This window comes from Eupeodes corollae, chromosome 3 (assembly GCF_945859685.1).
Source record: "Eupeodes corollae chromosome 3, idEupCoro1.1, whole genome shotgun sequence".
Lineage (NCBI taxonomy): Eukaryota > Metazoa > Arthropoda > Insecta > Diptera > Syrphidae > Eupeodes > Eupeodes corollae.
Window position 1 is genome coordinate 96,649,938 of NC_079149.1, and position 25,421 is coordinate 96,675,358.

The 25,421-nt window shown below is 35.2% G+C and overlaps 1 protein-coding gene across 4 annotated transcripts in view; it reads right to left on the reverse strand.

Annotated features, from left to right (window-relative positions):
• Positions 1 to 25,421, reverse strand: part of LOC129951096 (nephrin-like) — a 556,044-nt gene that overhangs the window by 99,727 nt on the left and 430,896 nt on the right. For all 4 annotated transcript variants that reach the window (XR_008782130.1, XM_056063107.1, XM_056063106.1 and 1 more), the window contains one exon: positions 441 to 2,603. Coding sequence is in view for 3 of the 4 variants with exons in the window: in XM_056063107.1 (XP_055919082.1) it covers positions 441 to 2,603 (2,163 nt within the window). In the remaining variant the exon portion in view is untranslated. The remainder of the gene's footprint in view (positions 1 to 440; positions 2,604 to 25,421) is intronic.

A 25,421-nucleotide genomic window follows, 5' to 3' on the forward strand; every position in this document is an offset into this window, starting at 1 on the left:
TGCGCCACCTATCGTCCTAAAGTTGTTAAATTTCTGTTTGGCGTCGCTAGTTGTTATTTTGTTTTATAAATAATGGTTTCCCTAAAGCGCCATCTACCATATACATTTTTGCAATTACAAAAGTCAACATTGTCAATATGAGCTTCTTTATTCCACTTTAAATAATGAATTTGGTAAAAACTCTATCACACTGCCATCTATAGGAACTAACTTCATCAGGTTTTTCGCCATGTTGCTTTAACGGTTAAAGTAGCGAAACGTGAATTTTGTATGTTTAAACCTCTTATTGGTTAACTTAGTCGTAGTTACCTACACCATAAGTCAAATACCGGACTCAATTATCTACTTGGACTTTTCTTCCTGAACATACTGTTACAATGTATACAATTCTATGTAAATAAAATTCTAAATAAATAACAAAAATATGTGCATGTACTTACTTTCTGCATCAGTATACGCTCCACAGTGCTCATGATTGGACCGCAAACACAATTTAACCCTCACCGTTGGACTATTCTCATCTTCCAACGCCATCGGTATGTCCTCATCATGTCCTAACGCCCTGCCACCGCTGCTCCTTCGCGTTGCAATCAAATGATCGATAACAGCCTCCTTATGTGTTGGCCCATTGCCACTTAACTGCAACGATACCGTGTCGACAATCTCCCAGGCAGCATTGTCCGTGCCACTATTTACCATTGATTCGACAATAGCAATCAGCGATAAACACGTGGCAGCTACATTAATGGCCAATGTTCGAGAATTCGGATCGAACGTCACTTGTAGGGGTGGTGGAATTTTGCTCACCTTTGTCGTGGTCATAATCTCATTGGAATATGTGGAACTACCCTTGGGATTGAGGGCATTCACCTTGAATGCATAGCTTTGATGTTGGTCGAGGGGTGTCACTTTGCAGGGATTATCTCTATGGCATTCGAATTCCGACCATTCGGTGTTGCTTGTTGCCAGTGTTGCACAATCGGGAATCATTTGTTCGTCACGAGGCATCGCCACCCGACGATAGCTAACGAAGAATTTGGTAGTGCTCAAGCCCCCATCGAAGCCCGGATCCCAAGAGAGTGTCACGAAATTGTGACCAACATCGATGGCCTTCAAGTTGATGGGCTTTTCGGGGGCACCCTTCTGTTGGAGACGTATTGGAGCTCGAATGGTGTCGAGGGAATTTGCCACCCGACAGGTGTACTCCCCATAGTCGGCATGTGATAGCTGGTTAATTCGCAGCACTGAGGTGTAGATGTCGTTGTTGTCGGTGGTTGTGTTTATTTCATAGTGACCATCCGAAGACATGGTCAATGGGGAGGGATTATTACCGAATTGCCATTGGAATTCGGGTTTGGGATATGCCTGAACCTTGCAGACCACCTCGGCGGTCTCTCTTATATCGAAGGCGACTTTGTTGTACTGATGCAGTACAATGGGTTCGTGTTCAATTCGCAGATGCATACTTGAGTTGGCTGTGTTAACCTCGTTCTCATACAAACACGTGTACAAGCCTCGGTCGCCAGGTACCAATTGATCTCCCTGCGGCCGGGCCTTGCCATGGAACTTAAGCATACTCTGGACGGTAACCATGCCGTTTGGTCCCTCTTCGGGATTTGTTTTCACCTCATAGAGGCTTAATTCGGGCAGTATCTCGCCACCATCCTTCAGCCATCGGATTGTTGGCGCTGGCTTTCCCTTCGCACTGCATGTCACTGTATAATCGGAGTCCCCAACACGTCGGGTCATATGCTGCTGAAGTTTGGCCAAAAACTGAGGAGGCTGATGGATTTCCAGAACGATTGTGGCCATTTTACCGATACCCAGTTCGTTAACTGCATGACAGTGGTATTTGCCCTCATTGCCGAGATGTGCCTTGGGGATGGAGTACTGTGGACCTTGAGCCAGGATCTTCTGGGTGTTTGTGATTTCTCCGTCGATGTCGCGAAACCAGCGATACTGGGGAACTGGCCAGCCCGGTGGGTTCGCCGAACAACTTAGCGTCACTCCATTGCCAACGTGCACTATCGGCTTATTGGGGATGATGAAAGCCTGTCCTGGCCTATGGCGAACCAGCAGGGCAACTGTGGAGTTGCCGATGCGTTCGATTCGCTTACTGTTGTATGGGGCCATCACATTGACTGCTCGACAGATGTAGTTGCCAGCGTGCTCCGCTCGCACACTACTCAAAGTCAAAATCTCCCCAGAGTATCGAAACTCGGGACTGCTCTCTTTCAACCACTCTATTGTTATCGGCGTCGGATTCGCTGTTACATTGCAACGAATATTCACTGTCTCACCCTCTTCGGCCTCGCGGGTTTTCGATTCAATCACCACTACCGGTGGATACAGAATGTCCAATATGATTTCTTGTTCGCCGGCCTTGCCAAGGCCATTGTCAGCGGAGCACGTATACTTGCCGCCATCTTGTAACGACACCCTATGGATGGTGTGCACCATCGAAGAACTGATGAAACGTCCATTTCGTGTCCACCGGACATTAGGCACCTTTGGTTTGGCATCTACATTACACTCAAGCTTTGCTGTGCGGTCACGTTCGATGCGCAACGGATTTTCCGGTCCTACTTCAACACGTGGATAGTCTGGAATGATAACAAAGAAAAAAAAAACAAGAATTTAGTTCGGGTTTTTAGAAAATATATCAAACGAAATTTTATTCTTCTTTAAATTGAAATCCGCATACATTCCCATAAATCCCCACAAGCAATATTCTGCAAAAATTTCAGGAATCTAATAAAAAACCAAACATGAAATTCTGAAGGTAGGTTAGGTTAGGTTGCTAGACTCACAAAAATAAGGATATTTTTTCGTTCTCTTATACAAAAACAAAAAAACAATGTGAAAGGATACCTTAAATTGAAAACAAATATCTATTGAACCTTTTTATTGGTTGTGTCTTCCCATTTTGAAGCCCGCAGTGAAGGACAAAAAAAAGGATAAATTTATATGCCCGGCTTTCCGAATCGTATATATTTTGTGAGTATTTAAAACGAAAATGAAACGAATCCGATGGATGTTTGAATGGGTTTGGATACGTTTCTATATTTCGATAGATCATATCAAGGTGTATGGAAATACAAATTAGAATTTATTTAAAAATTACTTTTTAGAGGTATTTCGTCATCATTTTATATACAGGAATTTATTTTGTAGGGTTTGAGTTGAGTTGTAAATTTTTGGTCAGATTGTTGACAATTTACAAATTGAATTCCGAAACAGAAATAATAGAAATTAAATTTGATTAACTTAAAAAAAAAAACTAAGAATGTTTGCTGTTAATTAACATTTATTGGAAGCTTTATGGAATAAGCCGTGAAATATTTTTGCTATTGCTTGAAATAAAATCAAGTTCAATAAAATTCATTACAGAAAACGTCATAAACGTTCATAAACTAGTCGTTATAAAAAAAATTATTTTAAGAAGCTTTATAGAGTTTGAAATCAAAACGAGACTTACTTACTTACAGAAAATGTCGATCTTTTATCTGACAAAAAAACTAATTCTAATAAATTAGCCCTTTTTAAAAATTTCTTTGATAAAGCAGATGTTTTAAAGAAGCTTTATAGAGTTTGGAATCAAAACGAGACTTACTCTTTAGCCGACAAGAAAAAATTATTCAATGAAGACCATAGCTTTTTTTGTTTAGTTTGGGTTAGTAATATTGAATTGAAAATAGGAACTTTTATGCAAGCTTTAAGACTGGCTTCTTAATTTCAGATTTGAAGATAAGAATACAGAGGGTTTGCTGTTGACTTCTTAACTCTGCCCATAATGCACAATCACCTCCGAAGGAGGTGTGCAAGATCATAACCGAAGCTAACATCAAAAAGGCAAACATTCAGATAGGAGGCGACGCAAATGCTCGGCATACCCTTTCCGGAAGTTCTGAGATCAACGAACGAGGTGAGTCACTTTTTGATTTTATTATTAAAAATAATATGACCATTTGCAACAAAGGCAATACCCCCACTTTCGTCTTTCCAAGCTTGGAAATTATGATGGATGGGAGGACAACCGTAAGTTATTAGTGGAGAATTAGATAGTTTCCACTTTGAATTCGTTTTCGAATCACAAGTGGATTCTTTTTCAATTGAATTGTTGACAATTAATTTCGAGTCGAAAAACCCTCCGCCTTACAGAAATCCCAAAAGAACTGACATAACGAAACTCAGTCAAATCGCTAATTCCAAACTAAACAACTTACCGAATCTCACTGAATCGATAGGAGACCTTGAATCAAAGGTCAAAACCTTTGAAACTTTTATAAGTAAAGCTTTTAGAGTCTCTTTCCCAGTTAAATATAGCCGTAAGACCCTACGTTCTTGGTGAAATGAAGAACTGTCGAGTCTTAGGAAAATGACGAGGACAATTTTCAATATCTGCCACAAACATAATCTTAAAATTTACAAGCAAGCCTTGTCATCAGCCAAAAGACAAGGCTGGAGAGAATACTGTCAATCAATCGAAGACATAAAGGACTCCGCAAGACTCAGCAAAGTTTTATCAAAGGAACATTGTAATCCTTCATTTCTAAAAAAGCCTGATTGAACCTGGACATCCTCTCCAGCCGAATCTCTTGAGCTACTGATGAAGACGCACTTTCCGGGTTGCGAGAGTGATAACCCCGAATCGCTTGAAACCACAGAGCTAAACGTAGCTCATGTGGAGCAAGTCAATTCCGTTATAACCAGAGAAAATATTTTGTGGGCCATCAATACTTTAACTCCATATAAATCCCCAGGCATGGATGGCATACTGCCAGTTATACTTCAAAAGTTGCATGATGTGGCAGCTCCATGGCTGGAACAAATTTTCAAAGAATGTCTCCTTCTCAAACATGTGCCCATGTCGTGGAGACAGGTCAAAGTAGTTTTTATCCCGAAAGTGGGTCACGAATCCGCGAAGGATTTCAGACCAATAAGCTTAACATCTTTTGTGCTTAAACCTTGGAGCGCATTATTGATTACCATATTAGAAAAATCCTAGTTGGACGACCTTTCGATAGCTCTCAGCATGCTTATGTTAAGGGCAAATATACGGAGACTGCCCTCCATGAGGTAGTGCGTACTGTAGAACAATTTACTCTTGCCACCTTCCTAGACATAGAAGGTGCTCTTAACAACGTCCTTACAGAATCCATAGAACAATCGCTCGTTAAGTTCGGTGTAGAAGACTTCATTCGAGAATGGATTATTTCCATGCTCAGTGGTAGGAAGATTCGAGCCTCTCTAGGCAATACAATCGAAACAAAACACTTGAGTAGAGGAACACCCCAGGGTGGTGTCCTTTCGCCTCTTCTATGGCTTCTGGTCATGGATACAATTCTCGTTAAATTAGAGAGATGTGAAGTGAAGGCGGTAGCCTATGCGGATGATTTGGTGCTATTGGTGTCAGGAAATTACACCTCTGTGATTAGTGAAATCACGGTGTCAGCTTTGAAGAAAGTTAGCAGCTGGGCCACGAGTTGTGGACTAGGAGTTAACCAAATTAAAACTGAGCTCTTGCTCTTTACCACCAAAACCAAAGAACCGCCCTCACGCTACCTCGACTCAACGGTCAAATCCTATCATTGTCTTCCAGTGCAAAATATTTGGGAGTTACACTGGACCCTAAACTAAACTGGAAACTAAATATTGAAGTACGGGTTAAGAAGGCCTGTGGTGCCTTCTTCGCTTGCAGCAATACTTTCGGCAAAAAGTGGGGACTTTAGTCGAAGATGATTTTATGGAAGTACACAGCCGTAGTACGTCCAATCTTAACATATGGGTCGATTGTGTGGTGGCCTGCTCTTAGCAAAGCCTATTATATTGATAAGCTAAAGAAGGTTCAGAGAACAGCTTGCGTGGGCACCACAGGGGCCATGGGTACTTGCCCAACGGACGATTTAAACGGTATTTTGGATCTCTCACCAATCGACTTTTTATTAAACACATAGTTTCCTGCAGCGCTATTAGGCTGAAGGAATCAAACAGCTGGTTGTCAAAACCTTATGGAATCACAGCAACACAACGAAATTGATTCCCTCAGATATTATCTCGGTAGACACTGACTTCTGCACTCCTACTTTGAACCTTAGTAACGGTTTTAAGGTTATTTTCCCATCGAGAGAAGATTGGGAGGATGATATCGTGTCGATACGTTTCGACGCAACCATCTTTACTGACGGCTCAAAGATGGAGTGCGGAGTTGGTTCTGGGATCTTTTCTGAGTCCCTTAATGTAGCTTAATAATTTAGGCTTTCTGACTTTGCTAGCGTTTTCAGGCTGAACTGCTGGCAATAAGGGAAGCATGTAAGATACTTAAACAAAGACCAAACCAAAACCGAAATGCGGCTTTCTTTACTGACAGTCAGGCAGCTGTCAAAGCCATAAACTCGGCCATATCCTCATCTAAATTGGTCCAGCAATGTCGCGATCAGCTTGCGAGCCTGAATATTAACCTCGGTGTCACCTTGATCTGGGTTCCGGGCCATAGTGGTATCGTGGGAAATGAACGGGCTGATGAGCTAGCCAGGCAAGGATCGGCTTAGCTCACTTGCGAAAATGGTTAACATTCCTCTTGGCGCTATGAAGGGTAAAATCTTTTCTATCTACCAAACTGAATCAAACCGAAGGTGAAGCAATTTACCCAACTGCATTATATCTAGGAATATACTGCCCACCTATAATAAAACATGTACAAACGATCTTTTATGCAGGCCAAGGCAAGACATAGCCAGGATTGTTGCGGTTTGTACCTGACATTGGCCTATATGAGTTCATGCGGAAAAGTTGGCTATCTCCTACAACACCTTTTGCTGAAGTTATAGTGACCAAAGAGAAAGTGGAACCATAATCCATTTCCTCTGCAAATGTCCTGCCTTGGCAAACACTAGACTGAAATACTTTGGAAAAGCATTCTTTCACGATCTTGATGAGCTATCTGATACAAAGATTAGAGACCTAATCTTTTTTCTCAATGCGACAAAATGGCTCTAACATAATTGCTATGAAGCTTCTCTATAAATCTTTCCCTTTTAATCACAGGTCAAACGAGTTTTCACTACAGCGCTAATTGGAACTCAGGATAGGTTGCCTTGGGATCGCTATTTCTACCTACCAAAGTACTGATGTAAAGAATCAAAACTAAAACTGGAATATTGATGATATATGATGAATTCTCTGTTTCCAAGAATCAGAGTTAAAAAAAACTGATTACAACAATATTCCATTACAATTACTTTTAATTGAAATCTCCTACAATTTTTCAATTATTTTCAAGTGAAATTGAAGAATTTTAATAACTAATTACATGTATTTGAAAAACTTCAACTTATTCTTATTAAATGACATTAATGTAATTAAAAACAAAATTATTTTTTTTTATGCATTGCTTTGAAATAATAAATGAATAAGCAAATCAATTACTTGAATAAGAATAAACCCATTACAATTGACAATAATTACAAGTAATTGTTCATTGATTTTTTCTTCAATTCAAATTATAAGTAATTGAAATGTATATTCGTTTAATAGAAAATAGGTCAATTACAAATTCCTTGTATTTGAAATGAATGTTGAATTTATTACGACAACTTATAATTATTTCCCAACTTTGTCAACCATTTTTATTTGTGGTAAAAAATTTCATAAAGGATAAGAAGGTTTTCTGTAAAACACACTAAAATTTGGATCAGAGCGTATTAACCAAGAAAGATTTCAAATCCAAATAAAATAAAATTACATGTCGCATATTTCTAAAACTCTGATTCTTTATTCAAAAATAAAAATAAAGAGATTGAAATTTCCAAAAAAATGTAAACCAATTTGTCAAACCGATTCTCAACTTCTCCACTACTTGTGTTGTTTTCGGTTGTTGTATTCTTGTTTTGTTACCGCTCACCATTTCTTGCTACTGATGATGATTTTGTGATTTGTTTTTGTCTTCGTCTTCTGTCACTTTGACATGCAAATAAAAACGAAAACAAATAGTACCTACCTTCTGAAGACTCAACCAATGCAATGCACCCACGACTAAAGTCAACTTTTCAAGGAGAGAAGACAAATCTAACGTTCTAGGTTGCGCTTCGCTTGGGTGGCGTTAACGCTGACGATGTACAGTACCGAGATTGTGTGTCCTTACTTTTTCGCAATGAATTTTATGTGAATGTGAATCGAATTCAGGACGTTATCTGCAGCACAGAAGCCAAAGGTACGAAAATTTATTTCAACCACAATCTTCTTGGCCACGATTTTCAAACACAGGAGTTAGGTTGAAAGGTTTAGGTACCTTCGGCGTCGTGTCGTACAGTACATGGTTCCACCTTACTTTTTTTTTGTTTTACAAAATGATTCACACATTTTACCATATTGCTGCATGGCTTGAAGTATACAGTATAGTGCAATGAACTACAAAGCTTTTCGCTAGAAAAAGTCAAAACCTTGTGAGCGAAAAAAACCATGCATAGCATAAAAAACAAGACTCTCTTACTTTGGGAATCTACACATCTATACCTAAGTCGTCGTATATAAAGAAGGAAGGTAAGTTCAGCGAGAAGATAAATTGGAATCCAACTATGCCACCATATCGTCGTCGTCGTCGTTACGTAGGAACTTCCAACTTCCACGACTAGAAACCTTCGCATATATAGTATCTAACACACTTTGAACTCTTTCTTTGAATCTTACATCACGAATGTATCTGTGGACATTGTGTGTACGTAGCTTGAGGAAGTATAGAAAAAATGTACCTGCTTAAGTCGTATATGCACGGAAGAGCGATGCGATTGTAAAGTGGGATTTTATGTCAAATAATGTTCTTTCCGAACATATTGTCGGATTGAATTTTTAGTTTTTCTTTTTTATTTTTTTCAGTTAGTTTTTCTGTTTTGAGAATCATTGACTCAATTTGTTATTGTAAATTGTGAATGGGTTTTAAAAGGGGATTTTTTAATCCTCTTTAGTTAGTTGAATTGCAATTTGGTAAACAAATCTGACATAAGCTATGATTATTTTTACTTTTTGGAATCAATGTTTTGATTAAAAAAAAATAATATCCATAAAGAACTTAAGTTTTGATTTTCAAAAGACTTTACTGACATGTTTGAGAATTGAAAAAATCGTGTAAATTGGTTTTAAAGTTCTAAATAGTAAAATGATAGGGAAAAACAGAGTTGGGTAAAGTTTTCCACATTCTCGATGTGCGGTTAAAAAAAGAATCTCTATACAGTACGTCCGAAATTTATCTTAAGGTAAAACTGATGTGCATTCCTAGAATTACGATTATTACGGCTGAATTGTTTGAGGAGGGGAATGCAAGTGGCTTATTAATTAAACAGAACACTGTTTATAAGAATACCAATATAACACTGAAAGGCATGAAACATTGCAGCGGTTTTCAAGTGCAGTAATTGTTTCGCTTGTTTTCAAAACTCTTTTTGGAGAGAGTGGTAAAAATACTTAAGCTTGTTTTAGGGGCATCTGTCCAAATAACCGAGTAACGTTCAAATTTTAGACGAATGAATTGCAGCTGGAACAGAAGGGGTGAAACAATTCTTGCACTGTTTGGAGAAATTCTAAGCACCTAGCAGAATTTTTGGCAATATCGAATACCTGATTATTCAATAAGAGAGGATCTGTGATATAGATATCAAGTACTGAAAATTGGTGGGTAACGCTATAACGCTATAACGACATAAGACAGCATTGAATTTTTGCGTCCTTTAATTCTTAAGGGTCTATAATTCATCATTGGACAATGCTGTCCAGATCAGAACTTAATGAGCTCAACAAACGCTGCTGTTAAAGTTTGACATCCGAAGGATAAGCATGTGAATGTAGAATTTAAAAAGCTGAGTGTATTGTTGTCAGTGAAACAGTTAAATGGATTAGAAGTGACTGACAAAAAATTGTTTATGAGGATAAGGAAGAGAGTCGGAGACAATAGGAAATCCTGCGGAACACCATACGTTGCATTTACTTTTTGGAGCTAGATTTAAGATCATTACTTGGACTTTATGTAGTTTAAATAAGACGAGGAAATAATGCGAATGACCAAGTTTGGCTTAAAAATTAACATTACTGAAGTTATTTTCGATCTTTCCTCCGAAATTTGCTAAAATGTGGTTAGACATTACTTCTAAAGATTCGCATGCTACAAACCACACTAACAGGCAAAGTACAAACAAAAAGAGTTCATGCTGCGATCAATACTGATAACTTATCATTCTTTCTTGTCTTTTCATATTTCTTAAAGTTCCACAAAAACATTAATATTAATAACATTTTGTGTAAGATAAAATGTGTTTTTTACTAATTTTTAGTTCCATATTTTGAAGGTATTTATTTCAATTCGCATAATTTTTTTTTAGAACAATTTAGCTGAGCTTAAAAAATGTTATAGTGACTAAAAGATAGATGTTTCTGTCGTCGATGTTTTACAACTATTAAGCTGTTCTTAGCGAGATATTATAAAGCTTATAGCCTTCCTCAACAAATAAGCTATCTAATACTGAAAAAGTTTTTCAAATCGGAATAATAGCTTCTAAGATTTTAGCGCTCAAACAAACAAACAAGCAAGCAATCAAACAAACAAACCTATTAATGTTTAAAGCAAAAATTAAAAAAAAAATGTTTTATACAAGAACAAAATTTGTTGGAAGTCAATACCTTTAGTTGTTTACAAGATATTCGAGTAGAAAACGAATTTTCACCAAATTGTATCAGTTTTTTTTTCAATACTTCAAATGATTTTTAGGGCAATATCATTTTTTGTTTAAAAATGATCCAGATTACAAATGTTTTTGGTTTATTTTTGTATGGCTTGCTATATAGTAAAAGAACATTATATGTGTTCTTGAGAAAGGTATCCCGAACGTATGTATACACGCACAAACAGAAGTCTTTGTGAAAACATTTTATTTAGATTCGAGAAATTTTAGAAAATTTAGTTCAAACGATCATTAAAATCACAACCACATCCTTTTTAATTTAAAGAAATGTATCGTAATCAAAAATGTATGAGCTTGCATCGAATTATTAACCATTTAGACAAGAATATTAGAATCTTAGTTTGTGTCCTATCCTTTTTACAAATGACCATCTTATTTGATCAAATTAAACGTAAACTATTAAATTCTTCCATGATTTTCACTCTACTAAAATTTCAAAGAAAAGAAAAACACAAAAAGTTCTTTTTCTACGTCAAGTTCTTTTATAAAGATGAGAACAAACTTTATCAAACAAAAGGAGCAGCCAGCAATGTCCTTCAAATATACAACAAAAAAATAATTGCATTATTTGGTGCAAAAGTCTCAACAACGAAGACGCGATGGCGGGCGTCTACGAAAATCGAATTTCTCCACTTAAATCGTCCACACCTATGTATATATAGAGCCCCAACACAGAAGATCAATGACCATCCCCAACCATAGTGTAACTAACCTAACCTAAAGTTCTTCCATTCTTTTGGTTTATAATGAACGAAATTTATCAGCTTTGAGCTTTAAATTTCCTGGGTGATTTCATTAATCTCTTTTTCCTGAAAAGCAAGCAAAACAAAAAAAAAACATCATCTTCAAAATTAAGCTTTTTTAGGAGGAAGAAAGTGAAACAACAGAACAAAAAAAAAATTAAGCTTAAATGGCTAATCAAAAAGGACTTAACCAGGATTAAGCATCACCATCAAGGATAAAGAATATAACGACGAACGAACGTAGCCAGTGAGGATAGAAAAGAAACAATATCAATCTTCCTCTCCAAGTGAGAATCATTAACTTCAAATTGGATAAATCTTCACCCAAAAACAGAGGAAGATCCTTTACTTTTTTTGTTGTTGTTGCTGTTGTCTTCTGTTGTGTGTCCTGCTCCTGTGTCTGTTTTCACTTTTCATTAAAAGGATTCATATTGAATTGTTTGTTTAATCTTTCTTTCATTCATTTTCTTTAAAATGATTCTTGAGTTTTAAGGAAGAAAAAAGGTTATTTTTAGAGCCTATCACCTGATTAAACACTCAATGGAATCTGTTTCATGATGATAGAGCAACTTTAAGAAGAGAAAAAACTTCCTTATTATATTTTAGAAACTTTCCTTGGTTGTATAGAGGACTTCATATATATCCTTAGCCAACATGGAAACAAGTTAGCTTGTTAAACTTGATGAGCATAAACTCTTTTCTGTGATGGTGGTCCTGATGGTCAGACTGGGTTGTGTGGTTCTGGCGAGGATTTTGTGTGTGCTTGGTCTATAGAAAATCTAATCTTTAAAACTCACAAGGACATGCAGGAAGACATACACATACATAGTCACATCGTTTAAGAGCACAAAGGAGCCAGTCAATTAGAACCTAAGTGAGTTTAATAAATTTTCACTAAATACATAAGAAAAAAAAAAAACTTAAATTGGCTTAGAAGTTGTAGGAGTGTGAAGGTGCGGTCAGAATATCAAACTTAAAAAAAACACACACATACACACACCGTAAAAACCAATGTCCTGTTTCTTTTTTTTTTGGCCGAGAAGCTTGAATGGTTTTTGCTTTTTTTTCGTTCTGTATAACGACCTCCAAGCCAACGCTAGCAAGAAGCGGTCACAATCAGGACTTGACAAAGTAGGAGTGGTCGTTAGTGTGATGTGAATGTTGAGCTTGTGTGTATTCTTTTTTGTTTATTTAACTGCAAATGATTCAGATGAAATTGAGGTTTGCCATTCAAAATTAGGAATAAAAGAGTCGAACAAAGAAACCAACAAAGAAAGGAAGAAAAAAAATTATAACTCGGTATAGTAAAATAATTGTTAAGTGGATTGAAGGATATGTGTGTTGTGTGTGTTTGTGGTGTCAGTGTATATGGCATGTATGTGGCTTATAACATAGAGGAAAGTGGTTTTTGTAGATGATGAACATAATTTCCAGCTGTGAATTGTGTGTCTTGACACCCATGCTATATACGAGTAAGGTTTGGACTTAACAATTAGGCCAATGCTGGTTATGACATAATGGGAGACAACTAACTGACGATAAACGGAACGTAACGGGGTTACAAAAGAAGGCCAAGGGCGAGTTGATAGATGAAAGTCCTTACAGATATATCTAGGTGAATATAGTGTCCTCAAAAATGTATTTTAAAAAACAAAGTTTTGTAAACAAAAAATCTTAGAGCTAATGATTTCAAAGAGAAAATAGTCCAGTCGAAAAGGAAAAAGGACCTTTAGTCTTTTGTTTTTGATTCGGGGAGGGTGTATTCGAAAATTGTAACTAATTAATTTTGATCAAACTCCAAAACAGTCAACTGGATTGAATACATTGTTTATATAAAAATTATGCGAAACTATTTCCATTTAAAACAACACTTAAAAGGTGGGCCATTGAAAAATGTGGGGCTAGTGTCTTACGGCTCTCAGCCATTGTCATGTCAGGGATGGAGGGGACCTACAATTGTATGCTTTATCCGAAGAGCTTATTTGAGAAAGCACTTTCTTAACAAAAATTACTCTTGGAGTATTTGTAAATTTCTAGCAATTTTTTAGGCTGCCAGTGAGAAAAACTTGAGCTGACGCAGGCAAGGATTGAACACAAAACCTCTAGCATGACAGTTTTACTCACTAACCATGACGCCATGGGTATACGAGTGAGCCACTTAGTGGATTCTTTTTAAATCATAGGTTATTTCGACACCAACAGCTGAAAGTTTGACAGAAAGTCAGTATCGATGTATTACATCTCAACCGAAGATATGCGGAGTTTTAAGTTTGAACAACTTGAGGATATGTTGTGAAGTTCAAAAAATGTGTTTTTTGAAAACAAGTTTTGGCAGATGTGAAGTTAAGTTTGACACCAAAATTATGAAAATTAACTCGATATGGATATCAACAGACAAACAAATAAATTGGGTGGTGCGTTGAGAACTAGGACCTAGTCCTAAGTTGAGACTTACACATCTCAACTATTCCTGTGTTACAGAGATTAAAGACTTATAGTTTTTATGCAAAATCTGTGATTCTAATTTGAAGTTCCTAACAAGAGGCAGTACCCGCGTTTAAAGCTTTATGTGGAAGAGGCAGAGATTGACCCCAAAGCCTGTAGCATGATAGTTTTACTCACTAACCATCACGACACTGGTACAGAAGTAGGCCATTTAGTGGATCCTTTTCAATTCATAGGTTATTTCTACACTAACAGCTGTCCTCCGATTGAAAAGTCAGTCAGTCAGTCAGCCAGAAAGTCAGTATTGATATATTATATCTCCACTGATATATATGCGGCTGGTCTTTTGAGTTTAAACAATTTAGAAACACATTGCGAAGATATTTCCAAAGTGAGTGCTGTGTTGTTGTGAAATTAGGATAAGTTTGACACTGAAATCATGAAAACCAACGCACAACAAATCCCTTGTTATCGCTTCGACTTTTGGACCTTAGAGTAGCTTAAATTGGACAAAGGTTCTTATAGGCGAAGCATTATTTTTTTAAGGAGGCAGATTTTTATCTCGGTGGCATGAAGTTGTGGCATCTTAGGATACAAAAAACATTTTGCTGCGGATTGTGAAATCTTGGTATTATTGGACCTTTTTTTTCTTTTATAATGACGTTAAGAACGAAGATTTAGTCAACGATTTCACGGGGCCATGTTGAAGTACTTTATTTTTTGGCTTCTTTAAGGACACAGTCCTCTCAAAAGGCCTCTTCTGACTGCTGCACAAGATGAGAGGTGGAATTAATATACAAATTACAATTTTTTACAATTTTTTGAAACTTTTAGCATTTCAAAATCGATGTTCTTTGTTTTAGAAACCTGTTAGAAAGTGTATTTGGGTGAATGTATCCCAGTGTAAATGTTTTTGGAGACCAGCAGTCACTCTTTCAACTTTCAGAGTTCTTTAGTAAGGCATGTTTTATTAACTTCCCATAGGAAGTTATTGTAATGGGTCCGATTTGTCAAATTGAAAATTTTGACATTTCTCGACGTTTCAAAGTCCCTAAAGTCGAAATAAAAGATTTTTAGAAAGATGTCGGTGCGTGAGTGTGTACGTACGTTCGCGATGTTTTTTTCGTCCTCCATAGCTCAAGAACCACAAGGGATATCGATTTCAAATAAATTTTGTTATACAGATAATAAGGCAGAAAGATGCAGAAAGGGCTCTCAAGACAGTTGCGTGGGTGGTTTTTTTACCATAGCAGTTTGAAAAAAGGTGAACATTTTGGTTAACTCTAAATATCTTACGAACCAAAAGTGCTAGAGACTTGAGTTAAATTTTATATAGTAAACTGTAATGTGATACCAAACATGAATATTTTTTGGAAAAAATCCATCAAACGGTTTTTTTTTTAGAAATCGAAAAAACTGAAGAAAAACAATTTGACACCTACAAAATTTTAAGACTAAAATATGATTTTATCTCGAAAACAGTTTTGTGAAACAAAGAATAATGTTTTTGACATCTGCTAAAATTTTGAGAAAAATCGAATTAACAGTTTTTTTTTTATAAAAAATAAAAATAAAAAAAAACCATTATTCAAAATTGGTAAAAATGAATATCGATTCAAATATCTTTTCAAAAACTTAAAATTTGGGCTTCAATCTTATTTTGTCTTATAAGAAATATTGTTTTTAACATTCAGTAAAATTTTGAAAAAAATCGAATTGACAGTTTTTTTACAAAAAATAAAAACATAAAAAAAAATTAATAAAAGTTGGTAAAAATTGATTTTCAACTCAAATATCTTTTCAAAACTTTGAAATTAGCTTTAATTTACTTTTATCTTTCAAAAAATGGTGTTGTCAATAATCAGTAGCATTTTGAAAAAAATCGAATTGACAGTTTTTTTTTTTCAAAAAATTAAAAACCGAACAAAATTAACAAAAGTTGGTAAAAATTGATTTCCTGCTCAAATATTTTTTCAAAAATTATAACTGTTGGTTTCAAACTAATTTTATTTCGAAAAAATCGAATTGACAGTTTTTGTACAAAAAATTAAAAACATAAAAAAAATTAACAAAAGATGGTAAAAATTGATTTTCGACTCAAATATCTTTTCAAAAATTAAAAATATTGGCTTCAAACTTATTTTTATTCACAGAAAATATTGTTTTCAATATTCAGTAATTTTTATACAAAAATCCAACAGTCCGTTTTTTCATAAAAAATAAAATCTGTAAAAATAGTACGCAAATTTGGTAGAAATTGATACGCAAGACAAATGGACATCATTATATTTTGTTTAAATTTTCGAAGTTTGAAATTTTCATTATTCACATAAAGAACAAATAGGCCTAATGAAGAAAACACTACAAAAACATTTTTGCTTTTAGTTAAAAATTGCGGCTGCTATAGTTCCTGTAATTAGACTTGAACTTCCATTTGTCATTTTTCGGATGTAATTTCTTTGTTAACAAAGTTTAAAATATGGATTAAGCACCTTTTAAAGTTCTTATGTTTCAGATGTTTCTTTTTTATAAGAAAACATATCATGAACTAACGTTTTTTTTAGGGGTCTTGAGGGGACTGTCACTTAAAGGATGGCTTATCCATCAATCATCCCACAGTCGGTCCTTTTCACAACAAATTCCCAAACTGTGTTATTAGCCATTTTGTTGATGTCTATTGGTCGCTTCGGAGTTGCGACTTGATGCCGTTAGATTACTTTTTAACATCCTATATTAAATTGTTGTAATCGGACCGAATTGTCGAATAGAGAATGTTGACATTTCTTGACGTTTTAATAGCTCTAGAATCTAAATCAAAAGTTTTAAGAAATATGTCTGTATCTGCGTACGTTAGGGATACCTTTCGCTGGTCTTATCTCAAGAATAAGAAGATATATCGACTTTAAATAGAGATCATAACATCAAACAAGTAGTACACTAAGCATGATTGTCATGCCAGAGGTCTTGGGTTCGATCCCTGCTTATGTCATCTAAAGTTTCTTTCACGGGTACTGCCTCTTGCGCTTTCTCAAATAAACCTTATTTTTAAATTAGGTTAAAAACTGTAGGTCCCCTGAATCTCTGACAATAGTACACTCACACAGGAATGGTTGAGAGTTGTAAGTCACTAGGCTTACTCAAGCACAAAGAATGATATTGATTTTGAATATTTGTTCGTTCTAACGCAATATGTTGTTAAATTTTCAGAAACATCGCCAGACAGGCACGAATCTTAACTTAATACTTCTTTAATTGTGACTACCAAATTCTTTCGCTACCACAATTTTATATCCTTTCCAGTTCTTTTATGGTTAATACAAACCTAAGTACTTTTTTTTAATATAATCACGCCAAATACCATCTCACAAACATTCTGCACTTTTTATTCCTCATGCATATAAAAACATCATGGTTCCGCTTCCGATATGGATTCAAACAGTAATAATAATAATCCTTCCATCCGCGTATACGCAATAAAATTTCTTTTCTTTTTTCCTTTTTCAATTTTCAACAAAACGAAAAAATAAAACAAAAAAACTACTCAAATCCTATTCCTACAACAGGACAACCACTAAGTCGTTAAACAAAAATGCCTTTTAGAACTGTGTGCAATTTCTAATTTCCACACTCATAAACTCTTATGTTATAGTCAATATAATAGTGCTATAGCGGTACATACTCCATACGAGTGTGTATATGGAAAAAAGCTAAACTATAAAAATAAGGAAAAATATAAAATTGCGTGTTTTGAATATTAACCCCAAAAGGACGAAGAACATAGAAACCAAGATGACGGACATGAAAGTAATGTTTTGGCTTTCATGTAGGTATACAAAAACTATTACAGCTCCACGATTGGGTTTGGTCAACAAATTTCAATGAAAAATTTAAAATTAAAAAAAAAAAAAACTTTTATTATTGCTTTTTTATTTTTGATTTTTTAAAGTTGCTCATTCGCACGAAGTGAAACTAATAGTTTTCTCCTGTTGATTGCCCTTATCCACCTTGGAAATTGGAAAGGAAAGAAGGTGTGCCAAAGAGGTTTCCTTTTTTTTTCTGGTTGGGTCCTTAAACTACAAGGTGGTGGGTGTTAAAGGTACAGAGTTCTCACTTTCCTTCGAAAAAGAAGAAGAAGAAAAAAAGCAAAGTTTTATTTTTATTAGCTTCTTAATGTCCTGGCTTAATATTCGATCCACTTGTTCTCGGTCTATTTCGGATAATGAACGAAACGAACTCTGTTATGTTGTTCTTGTTTTTTTTTTTTTACTTAAGTACTTAATTAGCTATTTGACGAGGACGACGACATGCAATACTTAAATATAACGGCCAACACAGTAGTATAGTTATTAAGGTCGACAAGGGGGGTTTTTGTAGAGTATGTAAAGCTATAACTAGGATATACCCATAACTACAACTCTAGCAGAAATAATATAAAAAAAGGAGCAACGAAGTAGAAAGCAACTTCCTGAAACGTGTTGCGGTACTGTGTATATATATTATATATGTGTATAAAAACAGCAAAACAACAATCGAAAAAATCCATTCAGAGCGAGGCATAAAACTTTAAGAAATAATTAAATTTAATATTATGCATGTATATGTTGATTTTATAGTAGTGAGAACTTTTTAAAACATCATAGGGTTTGTTTATTTGCACAATAAATTTGCTTTTATTTTAAGTAACAGTATAGTCCATTTAAAAATTATGTTAAGTATGGTTATCTACCTATAATAGATACTTATTTTATGTCTGTACTACCTGTTTTCAGTACACCGTCTATTTGGGAGGCAACCAATAGACTAATCCATTAAGATCAGACATTTTAATGATGTAATAATTAAAGGAACATTAACAACAATCCAAGTATCACTTACCAACTAAACAAGGAATACAGTTTTTTAATGAGAAAATAATTTATTTAAAGGATATTGTTTTATTGGTCTTGTTAACAATGCCAAGTGTTGTGGAGAAGTGCTGAAAGAACAACATTATGATTCTTTCAAAAATGTTAAGGTCCTTAATTCTGTTACGAATATATTTAATGGTAAAAGAAACTATTATGAACATTTTAAGGTATTTTTATTTTGAAGGAGTACTTAAGAGAAATCATTATGTGTTTATGTCATTGTTAACAGGTATGCTATTAACAATGGAAAATGGCCATACCATAATCTTTCAAAGATAAGACAGTCTTGAACCGTCGTAAATAATGAACTAAAAAACAGTGAGTTCAAAAATTATTAAGTTATTGAATTTCTGAAAAGTCTGACAAAAGATTCTGCAAAGCAATACTCTTTATAGAAAGCAGCAATAGTTGTAAAGATCCCACTGAAAACCCTTCCAACAAAACTTGAAAGATGGCAAATGGACCAATATCTTTACTAAATAATTCGCTTATGGTTTTAAACAATTTCCCACAAATAGGCAAGGGGTTGTTAATAGAAACAATGAATGTGAAAGTTCTTTTGACTCGCTCACAGAAGTAGGGAGATTGTGTCCACTTACGTTTTCTAGTGAAAAATCACTAAAAACTGTCCAAGTTTTGAAAAAAAATGCTTCTTAAGCCAAAACAAAACTCCCTTAAAACTTGTAATAAACTCTTCTAGACATGCACCACACCTTTAGGGAATGGCAGAAGTCATTTTTATACCTAAACAAGATAAGCCACACACAGATGGAACATCTTAAAAGCCAATATGAGTTTCGAAAATTTTCGAAAAACGCTACTGAAAAGGCTCAGCTGAATAATAAATGGAAGAATAGTAATTCCGAATTATCAGTTTATATTATACACTCAGTAAATCAAATTACGGGTGAAGTGAAAAAGGTACTTAAAGAAAAACAAGTATGCTCGGATATATTATTAGATGTTATTCAAGCCTTTAACAAGGTTTGTCTTATGGGACTTCAGTACAAACTGCATAGGAACCTTCCCAAGCAGTTCAACGAAAAACCTCGTCAGACCTAAAGAAAACTGAAAGTGGTATACCGCAAGGAAGTGGCCTAGGACCAACCTTATAGCTTTGTTGTTGTTGATGAAACTGCAATATTAGTCCAGATAGACGTGTTATACAGAAATTGCTTAATGCAGTTGATGAATTAAGTGTTTGGTAATAAATTGCAAATTTCTATAAACAGTACAGAAGTTCCTTACTCCAATACTTTCATTTTTTTTATATTATACGCTCACTCAATGGGATATGAATACCCTTATCATAATTAATCACAGTGCGAGCAATTAAGAAGGGAGGATAGGATTAGAAAGGAGATACCGATGCACATTGGTTTTGAATGTCTGCATATTGTAATGAGTGGGAAACATTGAGTCTGGTAAAGCATTCCACATTCGTGTGGTGCGACTGAAGAAAGAATCCCTGTACTTTATAGTGCGTCCGAAATAGGGTTCAAGGGTAAATTGATGAACATACCTAGAAGAACGGGTATTACGGTTAAATTGTTTGAGGGGAGAAATGCAACTGGCTATTTCATTAGAGCAATGTTTATGAAAGTAGTTATAAAGTAATGACAGGCATGAAATCTTACGACGGTGCTCGAGAGATACAAAAGTTTCAGTTAGACAACGGTCAGCTATCATCTCTCTCTCTCTTTTGAATTCTGTCTAGAAGACTCAAGTAAATTATAGGAGCACCTGCCCAGATATGGGAATTGTACTCAAGTTTCGCACGATTTTAGGCTTTATAGATTATAGCCAAATAAGTAGGGGTACAAAACTTCTTGCATCTTCGGAGAAAACCTAAACATTAAGCAGCATTTTTGGCGATGTCAAATATGTGATCAATCCACAACAAGTGGTTTGTAATGCACATACCTAAGACTGAAAGCTGTTCGGTCTCCTCGATGCAAGTACCACTCATGGATAGAGGCATAGGGGAAAGGTTACGCTTTTGTGACAATTGACAGCATTGAGTTTTCGAAGCATTAAATTCTACACGGTTTTTGATTTCCCATTGGACAATACTGTCAAGATCAGAATTTAATGAGCATACGCTGCCGTTGGTAGTCCAAATTCGAAGAACAAGGATGAGAATCTAGAAACAAATATGAAAAGCCGAGGGTACTGTCATCAGCGAAACAATTAAGTTAGAAGTGTCAGACAAAAGATCATTTATAAAAATAAGGAAAAGGGTCGGAGACAAAACGGAGCCCTGGGGCACACCAACGTTCATTTTGTGGATATCAGATTTGAACCCGTCCAAGACTACTTGCATTGAACAATCCCAAAGGTAATTTCTAACCCAACGAAGAAGGTATTCAACAATACCAAATGCACGCATTTTCTATAAGTGAGCTTGGTGTCGTTGAAATATCAAGTGCAATAATCCTACTTTCTCCAAAACGATGTAAAGATTTTTCCCACTGTTCGGTGAGATAAACCATGAGATCACCAGTGGATCTATTGCAACGAAAGCCATACTGCCGTTCCCTAAGAAGCTTCCGTTCTTCAAGATATTTTTAAGTTGAAAATTTATCAGCGTTACCATGACCTTGGAAAGAAGGAACGTAAGTGCAATTGGACGATAGCTAAATGGTAAGGAGGATTCGTCTTTTTTTAGGAACAGGCTGGACAAATGCAGTTTTTATCTATTCGGAAAGAGACCAGTAAAAAGGACAGATGGAAAACCTTACGCAGTGTTTTTGCCAGCGTTGGAGAACACATCTTTAGATCAATAGCGGGGATACTATCCGTGCCAGCGGATTTGTGAATATCAAGATTTTTAAGTACTCTAGTAACTGAACGAGTGCGAAAGAAGATTCGTCCCATAGAATCGTGTACGCTTTTAAGTACAGGTTGAGTCATGTCACTCATTGACAGCATCGAATTAACAGCAAACTGTGCTGCAAGCAAATTGGCTTTATCAATCGAGCTTACGTAGGGAGTGTCATTGGAAACGAGGGTAGGAACTGACGATGACGTAGTGTTGCGCACAAGAATGAGAATCTAAAAACGAATATGAAAAGCTGAGGGTACTGTCATCAGCGAAACAATTAAGTGGGTTAGAAGTTTCAGACAAAATATCATTTATAAAAATAATGAAAAGTGTCGGAGACAAAACGGAACCCTGGGGCACACCAACGTTCATTTTGTGGATATCAGATTTGAACCCGTTCAAGACTACTTGAATTGAACGGTTCGAAAGGTTATTTCTAACCCAACGAAGAAGGAATTTATCAATACTAAATGCACGCATTTTCGATAAGAGAGCTTCGTGGCAAACTCTATCAAATGAATTTGAAATATCAAGTGCAATAATCTTACTTGAATACCTTGAAATGAATTTTCACGCAAAACTTAAAGAAAAAAAGACATCAAAATGAAAGTAGAAGAACTGCTTAATGGGTAAGAAATATGATCAATCTATCTAGAGCAATTGACGTCATTAGGAAGTTCAAGTATGAGGCTCAACCCATCCAAAAATTCCAAATTAGAAATAGCGATCTACATTGTGACGTTCAAATTGAAATGGTTGCAGAAGTAGCTGTACAACACAATCGGTGACTGCAAAGTCGGGCCACTTCTGAAATAGAGACCGTCTAAAGTTTAGGAGATGTTTGGAGACTAAGAACAACCACGTCGCAGGAGCTGATGGTCCTGATTAACTGGTGCTTTAAGTGCGGTAAGAGTCTCACACTACTCAGTATCTTGGCTAGAAAAATAAAATGATCCCGATAACTTCACGAATTCTGTCGTGGAGATATTGATATGAATGAGCAGCATTTATATATTTCTTATATTAAATATTTCAAAAAAAAAGTCTAAGGATGCTAACTCACAAGATGTATGTCCACAATTTCTTCAAGAAATTAATCAAAACGGAGCTTTTTCTTCCAGAATTGTAATCTTTTCGTTTCTGTGTCTAAATATCGTTAATGATAGCTCCTTATAGCGAAATCGTTTTTTTGAATAGGTATAAGGTCCAATCAAACATTAAGCTCCGAAAACTGCACCAAAAAGTGACCAGTTAAGAATGAATGCGCGGTAAAAAATGGACATTCCCATTAAAGATGATTTTCAATGTATTTCGGGGACCCAATCAGAAATGAAAGCACGATGTTTCTGGACCGGCTTCAGTTCTTCTTTTACTTAACTTTGAAAGCCTAAAAACCTTAGCCTTTATGCAAAATTGTGTCCACCTTTTATTTAATGTCGAATCATGGAAAGAATGACAAGAGCCCCATGAAATCGCTCTAATTTTGATCATTCAAAAAATGTAGTACATCTTAAAAGATTATATTATAGAACAAGGTAAGTACCTTACCTCCCTATACAGTGTGTAACTAAGCTGCATAAAAGCTTTGCATCCTAATTTAACTTATAAATTCTAATTAAAATTCAAACAATAAAAAAATTCAATTTCCCCTAAATCGAAAATAGGTAAATTAAAATCTTGTCTAGAATAACAAAAAAAATTCCAATTTCTTTATTACTAAATTTCTCTGTAGCTTGTCTTGTTATCGACTCAATCCAAATCGCATAGGTAAAGGCAAGAAAGGAAGGTAGATATCTAACGTCTTTTCTAAAAGAAAATTCTAATTTACAATGAACAATAAAACAATAAAAACAAATTAAAATCAATTAAGATTCATTCCAAAAACAAAAGAAAAAAAAACACAACAAGGAAATCATCATCAACCCTCAGAGCTTACACCACATTGAAAAAATAGACCACTCTTTAAAAAGCTATACTTCGAATAAGAAAAAAAAAAGAACTAAAAAGACCCATTAACTTTCAATCCATTTAAGAGAAAATAGAATGAAACTTTTCACATTCAAATCTCAGCTGTAATCAAAACGAAAACGTTTTGGCATTAACGTTGATTTTATAGTATAGCCCATTTGCACCCCATCCCCTCATGAATAAAACTAAAAAACAAAAAATACAGGACGAGCGACAAAAAACACAAAAAAAAAATTTCCAAGGACAAATCAGTTAAAATCAAAAGGTTTCTCTTTATACCAATTTTTTCGTTTTCTTTTTTGATTTTGGTTTTTGTTTTTACTTTTTACCATTGCGCGCGTGAAAACTTTAAATAGCAACAACTGTTCGTTAAAACCATCAAAAGTCCGCACAATCCTTGCTCCTCCCAAAGGACATCACTAACTATATTCTATAAGAAGACTAACAAAAGACAAACAAAATATAGAGAAAAAGTGGAAGTTTTTGCGATATCTCTCCGCTTTTCGTCCTTTTTTCTTTTTATTTTGTTGTTTGTTAATTTTAGTTTCCTGTAGAAAATATGTAGGTCCTTGTTATATATTTATATAGTCAGTTGAATTCCCATTAGAGACCTCTTTTTCTTACTTCTCTATCACTCTCTTTCTCCTTCCTTTATGCTTTTCCTTAATAGGGATTTTCATTTCTTCTTCTTCTTCTTCTTCCGTCCTATTGATTCCTTTTTTCTAAGTGATTTACAATAATTTAAAGTCCAAAACAAAAACAAAAGGACAAAACGAGGACTAAATTTTTTTTTAAATTTGCAAAACAAAAACCGAAACGAAACTAACCAAAAGCATGGGAAAAGATAAAAAACAAACTTGAAATTAAATTAATTCCATTCAGGCAGTCAATTGTGTGATGTGCTTTTTCTCTACTTTTTCTGATCCTGAAAAAAAAGTAAACGTAATATCGGAAAAGGACCAATACCCTCGAAACAGGACAAAAAGAACAGTTTAATGAGCAGACAAAATGATGGCCCAGAGAAATCAATGAACTTTTAACGAACATTGAACCTAATTGGATGAAGAAATTGATGAGAAAGGAAGTTTTTTTGAATGAAATGAATTTTTTGCTTTTAGGAAGAATGCTTTTTTCTGTAGGCCCGCAAGAGTCGCTAAAGTAAGTATGATGTAAATTGACAAACAAAAAGTAGATATGAAACACACAGGATGGTCTTTTTATTTCTGATAACGGTGTTATTAAATCCTTAGAAAAGGGTACATTCCAAGTAAATATGATCAAACCAATCCTGAAATATGGTTTGACTGGAATGCTTAAGGTTTATTTATCCTTTAAACCAAGTGCCGTTACTTTTAACTAAATGAATTCTAAAATGTTTGGAACATATAAATGTTAGTCATGTGTAGCTTGTAAAGTGTGGCAACTCTAAGAAGAATTTCAGAATTGATCAAGTTGAAGTAAAAATAATGTATTTTCAAGTTTCGGCAAGTTTGTTTGCTTGTTTGTGTGTTTGTTCGTCCTGCAGGTCACAATGGAGCAATATTTTGACAAGATTTTTGGTGTGGAGTTCGTTACGGAACTGGAAAGTGTTTGAAACTGCTTTATAAAACGGTAAAATATCTTGGTAATAATTTATTCAAGTAGATCCGCCGGTAACTCTTAATATCAATATATTAGTTTTTCAGAACACCAGTAATTAGTAGCATATTATCATTAGGTGCTGCTTTCCTTGGATCTATCATCTATGAATATCGTTAGGCATTTTGTATAATGGACCCACAGTCAATGCTGAGGATATGGAAGG